The sequence below is a fragment of the Arachis ipaensis genome, chromosome B2 (assembly GCF_059453495.1).
Source record: "Arachis ipaensis isolate K30076 ecotype BB chromosome B2, ASM5945349v1, whole genome shotgun sequence".
Lineage (NCBI taxonomy): Eukaryota > Viridiplantae > Streptophyta > Magnoliopsida > Fabales > Fabaceae > Arachis > Arachis ipaensis.
The window spans coordinates 79,653,500-79,661,925 of NC_142437.1; the positions used below are offsets into that span (position 1 = coordinate 79,653,500).

At 34.3% G+C, this 8,426-nt stretch overlaps 1 protein-coding gene across 5 annotated transcripts; it reads right to left on the reverse strand.

Annotated features, from left to right (window-relative positions):
- LOC107625430 (uncharacterized) lies at window positions 1-5,150 on the reverse strand. Of its 5 annotated transcripts, XM_088506440.1 has the most exons (8): window positions 5,026-5,150; window positions 4,399-4,793; window positions 3,889-3,933; window positions 2,592-2,910; window positions 1,407-1,716; window positions 1,199-1,306; window positions 950-1,107; window positions 1-619 (listed from the first exon to the last, which is right to left on the reverse strand). In XM_088506440.1, exons 5-8 carry the CDS (start codon window positions 1,494-1,496, stop codon window positions 574-576), a joined length of 402 nt encoding a protein of 133 aa, XP_088362566.1. In that variant the 5' UTR covers window positions 1,497-1,716; window positions 2,592-2,910; window positions 3,889-3,933; window positions 4,399-4,793; window positions 5,026-5,150; the 3' UTR covers window positions 1-573. The 5 variants fall into 5 exon arrangements, with proteins under 5 accessions (XP_088362566.1, XP_088362565.1, XP_088362567.1 ...); XM_088506439.1 differs by lacking the exon at window positions 5,026-5,150 and having other exon boundaries at window positions 4,399-4,873; XM_088506441.1 differs by lacking the exon at window positions 5,026-5,150 and having other exon boundaries at window positions 1,407-1,498; window positions 4,399-4,872.
- Window positions 5,151-8,426: the final 3,276 nt, after the last annotated feature.

Genomic DNA, 8,426 nt, shown 5'->3' on the forward strand with positions numbered 1-8,426 from the left:
TTGAATAGAAAACTGTAGTAATTGCATTAATTCATCGAAACACAGCAGAGCTCCTCACCCCCAACCATGGGGTTTAGAGACTCATGTCGTCAGAAATACAATATGAAACGTCTAAAATGTCATGAGGTACAAAATAAATCTCTAAAAGTTGTTTAAATACTAAACTAGTAACCTAGGTTTACAGAAAATGAGTAAACTACGATAGATAGTGCAGAAATCCACTTCCGGGGCCCACTTGGTGTGTGCTGGGGCTGAGACTTGAGCTTTACACATGTCTAGGCTGTTTCTGGAGTTAAACGCCAGGTTGTAACCTATTTTGGGCGTTTAACTCCAACTTGTAACCTGTTTCTAGCGTTTAACGCCAGAATGGAATATGGAACTGGCGTTAAACGCCAGTTTACGTCGTTTATCTTTGAGCAAAGTATGGACTATTATATATTACTGGAAATCCCTGGATGTCTAATTTCCAATGCAATTGAGAGCGCACTAATTGGTCTTCTATAGCTCCAGAAAATTTATTTCGAGTGCAGGGAGGTCAGAATCCAACAGCATCTGCAGTCCTTTTTCAGCCTCTTAATCAGATTTTTGCTCAAGTCCCTCAATTTTAGCTAGAAAATACCTAAAATCACAGAAAAATAGACAAATTCGTAGTAAAGTCCAGAAATGGGAATTTTGAATAAAAACTAATAAAAATATACTAAAAAGTAATTAAAACATGCTGAAAACTACTTAAAATAATGCCAAAAAGCCTATAAATTATCCGCTCATCAATACTCTTTTCAACCCCTTGTTCATCTAAAAAGAAAATAAAAGAGCTATTATTTAAGACAATTAGTAATTGAAAACAGATTATTTGAACTAGTAAATTAATAAGAAAAAATAACATACCTACAACAATAACAAACCATGTGGTGTTCCACTTCTTTCTAGAAATAGCAACTCCATTTACCTCTTCATTATTAAGAAAATCAGCATCTGATAGGCTATGACTATGAACTTCATTTTGAATGGATGAACTTTGAGGTATATGCTCTTGTTGACTCGTGCCTTTAGAAGATGTTGACCTAAAATGACTTGGAAGATGTCTTTTTTCTCGTGCCAAGATAACTTCAAAGTAAAAAAAATTAGAAACCTAATTAAAGGAATTAGAAACTTCACAATATTTTTATCATAGTATGCTAAAAGAGGAGATAGTTACCATTTTCATCATTTGAAAGATGAACATTTTCTTTAGCATATACAACATTCGGTTCAATATGTTCATCTTCTTCCTCTTCAAATTGTACAAGCCTTCTCCTTTTAATACCTGCAATAATATAAAAAAAAATAAGGAAAAATAATATTAGGGGATGACACTTTAAGAATTGGATAAAATTAAAAATTGAGATATGAGGATTTTCTCTTGCATTAGGGGATGACACTAGTCTAGCATTTTCAACATCTTTGAAGGATTTTTTAGGACTTTGATACTTCTTTATTAGCCTTCTTCTCTTCATACCTGTAAAACCATAAAAGAAATAAGAGAAAACTATATTACTTAAATAAAAAAATAACAATCATGTATAAATTCACACTTTAAGAATTTGGTAAAATTGAAAATTGAGATATGATCATTTTCTCTTGTATTAGGAGATGACACTATTTTAGCATCTTCAACATCTTTGAGGGATGTTTTAGGACTTTGATACTTCTTTATTAGTCTTTTTCTCTTCATACCTGTAAAAACATAGTAAAAAATATAATTAAAGGGAATAGAGAACGAATAAAAAGAGCATGAATATTATTATAAAAAGTAAGATAAGGAAATTATATTTTTTTTTCTGTAAAGAAAAGGAAATTATATTTTTCATGGACAAAGATAAACTAAGAGGGTTACAATTTAGGCCCAAAATGTATCTTCAGTCCAAACTACTAACAAAAAAAAAAGGCCAAGAACTCATGATATTCGTGTCACATATTCTAAGAAGTTGCAACAAACACTATCTTTAATTTTAAGAGTAGACTTTGACTAGAACAAAAAAAAGAAATTAAATTCAATAACAGATCATATGAAATGATCATATTGATTGATAGGAACAAGGAATAGTCATATACTGGAGTACAACATAACAAGGTAGAGAAGAACAGAAGAGAAGAGAAAGAAGGAAGGATATAAATTAAAATTAAAAGGGTAAAAGGAATTGGTCAAGTAAGAGTCATTGAATTGAATTTCATACCCAATGGAATTAACAAATGCGTTCAGAATGAATAAGAAAGAAAATTTTTATACATGAACACATATTACAAGAAAAATGATCATTCTTTCACCTTTTAGTGTACCAAATGTATGTATTGAAAGTTTAAAAGCTGGCATTCAAAAAGTTTTTTTTTTAATTTTAAGAGTAGACTTTCACCAAAGCAAAAGTAGTGCAATCACATAGTTCTCCATGATTTTACAAAAGGTTTTAGTTATACTCCTGCAAGTAAATATTAGTTTATCTCTGAAGAAAGAAAAGGAACAAGTATGAAAAAAAAACAAAATTGTTAAACAAAGACTTTGCATCTCCAAATGATGCAATCAGATCAATTATAATATATGTATTTGAACATGCCTGAAGTCTCTTTGCAATGGCAAGAAAAGGTTGTATGTCACCTCCTAGTTCCAACCACAAGTATGACAATTTGTAACCGTGGAATTGATGTTTTTGCTTCACGAATAAGATTTTCACTCGCTGTTGACTCGTCAAATGACTAGAATTCTAGCAATTCTGAAGCAACAGATGCACTTCTTTCTAGATTAACTTTAACAGTCCCATCATTTTGTATCCTCACAAGGTCAGCAATTAGTTGTTGTTGTGAATCAAAATCAGAAAATGTTGTGAACTTGCTTATCCAATTGAGCGTCAGCTCTAATGCACCATCCAAGTGTTACTATAGAACAAAAAATGTAAAACCATGATGTGAACACAACCTTTTATTTGTTAGTTAAAATAAATACATTCTTGGTTTTCATGTGTGCAGGTTCCACACCACCCCCCAGTAACTGCCCTTCATGCAACAGATGAAAAAGAAAACATAGAAATAATTTGGTGCCAGCGACCTATGCCAAATTTTATGGTATTAATTATCCCATGATAAAGAACAAATATCATTTAGCTACACCTAAATGAATTATAACGTCACAACAATAAGTTTTTCCCATGTTTTGAGCTTTGCCATGGCAAAAGTAATTAACCTTATTTCTTTCATGTTAATGACTAACTCGATGCCATTAAAGAATTAATCAAATTAAGGGACAAAATTTTTCACATTAGACATTTGCTTGGCTTTTTATTTTTTTAATTTTTTTAACATGTCAAAACAGGGAAATTAAATCTATCCATGTCAAAATGTCAAGATTTTTAACATTTGTTAGACAATTAGTTCTCTCAGCTTTTTAATCAAGTGCTATGAATTTGATAATTTCAAGCAAACAATGAAGTTTACTAGGAACTCACAATGCTTGAATTTGGTCATAACTTTGGCATTATTCACTAGTTTTACTAAGTTCTTAACAAATTAAAAATGTTAAGTCACATAGATTCATCACAAATGTAACAAATATGCAGGAACATCAATTGAAGCTCAAATACATGGTAAACGACAATTGAAGCTTTTGAATCATGGAGAAACATATGAAATGAATTGCCCTCATCTTTTATTTAGAATAATTTCAGTTCCTGCTACTGATTGGATTGGAAAAATTAACATAAAATGCATAGAGACTTGGATTGGAAAAATTAACATAAAATGCATAGAGACAGGACTTAAGACTGATTTATCTTACAAATCAACATTTTCTATTTAAAAAGGCAAAGAAAGAAATTATTGAAGCGTTACCATAACTCCATAAAGATAAAGCACACATACCTTTTTGAAGTGAGTAATTAAGGTGAGTAAGAATCTTGTAATCCCCTGCGAAACACAACAGAAATGAAATTAAAATCACTCTAAAAGGGGATATTATTACAGTGGAGGAGTGCTACTTGTCGAAGAGAGAGCTTGAAGCCTTGAAACAGAGAGAGATGACAAGGAGAGGTATACCATATTAGTGCATTAATTTTACTATTATCTATGCTTCTAATTAGAAATGCATCAAATCAGCCATAATTTTAGTTGAAACATTTTATCGAGCAGGTTGTGTGCAAGTAAAATCAAAATGAATTTTAAGACAGACAAAATTTATAGCTTCCAACAAAACAATCCTCCATGTAATAAGATATAAAGCATGATCTCTTAGACGAAGAATCAATGAAAAATTGAAAATCACAAGTAACAGTACCAAAGAATAACAATCATGTATAGGTTATTCACTATCAGAAGAACAACAAAGAAATTGCAGGAGAAATAAATATAGTAGAAGAATAATCAAATACTCACTATTGGTGCTCAATATTGTGGTTGGAAGAGAAGAAATGGTCGCTGAAAGGAGGGAATTAGGGTTTGCACTCGCGAAAGAGGGAAAGAGAAACAACAGCGTGGGGGACCGGGACGGCGAACTCAAACCGCGATGGAGAATAGTGAATGGCGAACTCGAACCACGATGGTGAACGGCGAACAGCGAACTCGAACCGTGCTAGTGAACGGCGAATGGCGAACGGCGAACGGCGAACTCGAACCGCGACGGTGAAGGGTGAACGACAAACTCGAACTGCGACGGTGAATAGCGAACTTGAACCGCGATGACAAACTGCAAACGAGAACTGTAGCACGGTGATGGACTATGGTTGTTAGTTTCTCTTCTCTTTCTCACGGTGAAAGTATGAATATGTTTTCTGAAAAAATAGAATAAAAACAAAAAAGAGTGAGACTGTGATTAGTGATTACATTAGTGACCGTTAAAAAATTACATATATAAATGTCACTATATTAATGAATAGAGACCCTTAAAATAAGGGTCATAAATCAAATGTAGCTATATGATTAATTTGGTGTAGTGAGGCCCGTTGAAATCATGGCGCAATGACCCCACACCCATCATTGAACTCTTCCCGTTATGGTGCTTACCACTAGCTCAACAGAAACAATGTTAGTTTCTACCCACACGCACTATAGCAACACTGATCCGTATGACAATGGTTTAGCAACTCAACCACTATTTGGATACATGTCAATTTTTATCAACTCAGATGAAATATCTGTACATATTAATCTGTACTATATAATTGTCCAAAGGAAACAACTCTAATTTGGTAGTTTAAGGAGCATGTGCAAAGATTATAATTTAGGATGACTTCTCATATAAATATCACTAATAATATCTATTATAAAGATTTGAGTATTTATGAATAAATAAATGCCACGTTTGATAGAGCCCTACTTTGTCCTGCCACTTTGTCCTTTTATGTTATTTGTCTTTTTCAAGTTTTACCACAAAAATTCTGTTGCCCATTATAGCAATTTTTTATCCAGTTTTTGGTCCGGACAGGGCACCTTGTGTGGTGTTGTATGCCTTCCTTTCTAGTTTTTGGGACATTTTCCACTCCCTTTACGAAGTCTTTAATCACTTAAATCGAGCATGTTGTTGCAAAATAATATTATAAATATACAATTATAAAGTGAATAGACAAGTTAACTATTTTATACGTGCAATATTAGAGTATATTGATTATGAAATTAGTGCCATTTTATTCTTGTTTACAGTATTTATGCAATTTGATTAATTTTTAACAGTAAAAGGATCTTATTTTTCAAGAGAAATTAGGATTTGGTTGAGGAACACAAGGCGCACTCCTCCTCTGCTTGGAGGAGGCGAGTTTCTTAGATGCTGCATGTATCAAAGACTTTACTTTTGATAATGTACTATTATCTATAATTTTGAAAAAGTGTCGTCCTGAGACTCACACTTTTTACATGTCATAGGAGTGAGTATTCAACCACCCTTCAGCCAGCGATGGCCACCCACCCTCGATCACCTTAAGTTCTAAATTCTAACTTTAAATCCTAAATTCTAAATAGATGTAAATACCAAATTGGTACTCGAAAGATTTTGGCGCTGATAAAATGGTACCTAACTTTTGTTATTGACAAAATGATCCTAAAAAGATTTTAAAATTTGACAAGCGTGTCTTCGAGCTCGACGGAGCACATTTCCAATGAGAAAGATGTTAGGTGGCCACCGAAAAATCCAAGGTAAAATTTTTAATTAATTACACAGTCCAACTGGAAAATCCAAAATCCCCCAATCCTAATCCCCCTCTGAACCTTAATCCCCCCTCCCCAGTGCACCCTCTCACTCTCTCAACCTGAAAATCTTCTTGAACCCTACTCCAACAAAAGATCTTCCTTCTCCATCACACTCTCTCACTCTTTTAATCATGAATACTCCAAATTTTTAGATTAATTTACAATTCAAAAAGCAGAGGAGACAGATTTATACAAGTCCACAAGCAAGAAACAAGAAGCAGACTCATATACAATAATTAAAATAAAATGAAACAAAGCTTAATACAGACACCACTGAAGCAAGAAGCAGATTTAGACAAGTCCAGAAGAAGAACACCGGAGACAGAGGAGGCACGACACGACGGAGCCAAGATGGAACACAGACAGAAGAGGCAGTGCAGCGACTGGGGGCGAGCAGCAAGCAGATACAAGCAGCAATTGGCGGTGAGCAGCGAGCAGAGGTGACGGAAACGAGGCCGATGAGTGAGACGATGCTGCTATGTGTGTCGATTTTTACGTTCGACCACAAGGAGGGACGTGAGCCATCGCGAAGCACAACAATGAAGGTTGAAGGCGACCGTGCCGTGTCGGAGGAGACAGACGATGCTAGCGGACGCAAAAGACCCGATGACAAGATGGCGACCGTGTGGTGTCGGTGACACTGGCTCTGTAAGATTGAGAAGGTTGAGCTCCGTTTTGAGAGAGAGTGAGTTGAGAGTGTGAGACACTGTGTTGGGAAGGGGTGATTAGGGTTCAAAGTGGCAAGGGAAGGGGATTAGGGTTCAGAAAGGGGGATTTTGGATTGGGGAGGGGGAAAGTGTGTTAAAGAAGGGGGATTAGGGTTAGGGAGAGTTAGGGAGGGGGAGGGAGGGATTAGGGTTGAGGAGGGGGGGGGGGAGAGTGCATTCAGGAAGGGAAAGGGGGAATGTGTTGGGGAGGGAAAGGGGAGAATGAATTGGAGGGGAAGGATTAGGGTTGGAGAGGGTTTTTGCCATGTCATCAAAACGTAGTGGCCATGTCAGGATTGTGCTTGTCAGAGATTTGCTCCGGTGAGCTCGAAGATACGCTTGTCAAATTTTAAAATATTTTAGGGACTATTTTGTCAATAACAAAAGTCATGTACCATTTTGTCAGCGCCAGAATCTTTCGGATACCGATTTGGTATTTACCTTTTCTAAATAATAAATTCTAAACTCTAAACACTAATTTTTAAATTTTAAATCCTAAATTCTAACTATTTTTTTATTTTAGTTTTTAATTTTTTATTATTTCTAATAAAAGCAATATATATTTTTTCTATCTTTGTAATTCATATATAACCTTATTATGATTAGAGAGTTCTCTGAGATTAGAGGGAGCATATGATTCTTTGGATATATATATATATATATATATATATATATATAGACACACATGAAAACCTGATGCATATGTTAATGAGACAAAACAGGTTTATATGGTGCAAGATTTGCAACTTTTATAGGTTCTACTTTTATGCATAAACACGCTGGCTCTCTTGGATGCGCTGTGACCCTTTAAATACATTGAATGAAAAACAACAATGGCAGCAATAATGTTGAGAAGATTTTCTTCCCATGTGGCCATCGTCGTATCCTTCATGCATCCACTATAATTGCTGCAACTTCATATTGTCACTACTCAACTATTCTTGCCCATTAATTGGGCTATTTGTAATTTGTCCTTCTTCAAACTCATCAGCAATTGACCATTACTTAATTTAAAAGAAAACATAATAAAAAAATAAAAAAACTACAATTATTCTTTTTTCCTTTTCTGTTTTGTTTTTTCTTGGACCTGTTGAACCATCGGAATCTTCATTATATTATTAGTAATATAACTAATTCAAGTTAACTTGGTTGAAGCAGGGATAGAAATCTCTCTGGAAACAAAATTTTAATTTGCAAGACTCAAATCCGAATACTTGCACTACTAATAAAAGGAAAATTACTTACTACATCAATAGTGACGTTTTTCAGCAACGAAAATAAAATGAGACCTTAGCATAAAAAGCTGTAACTATTGCATTGAGCTATATATGGTCACCATGGCTTTAGTCACGGTTTTAAACCGTGATATAAAGCTTAAAACAGTGACCATTGATCTATGTTTGCAGTTTTCTTTAACTCTACACTTAATTTTTGTAGTTGGAATTTGGAAATATCCGAGGATCTCTTAAATATTTTATAAAGAAGGAATAATACAAAGGATAGTATTTAATTTTT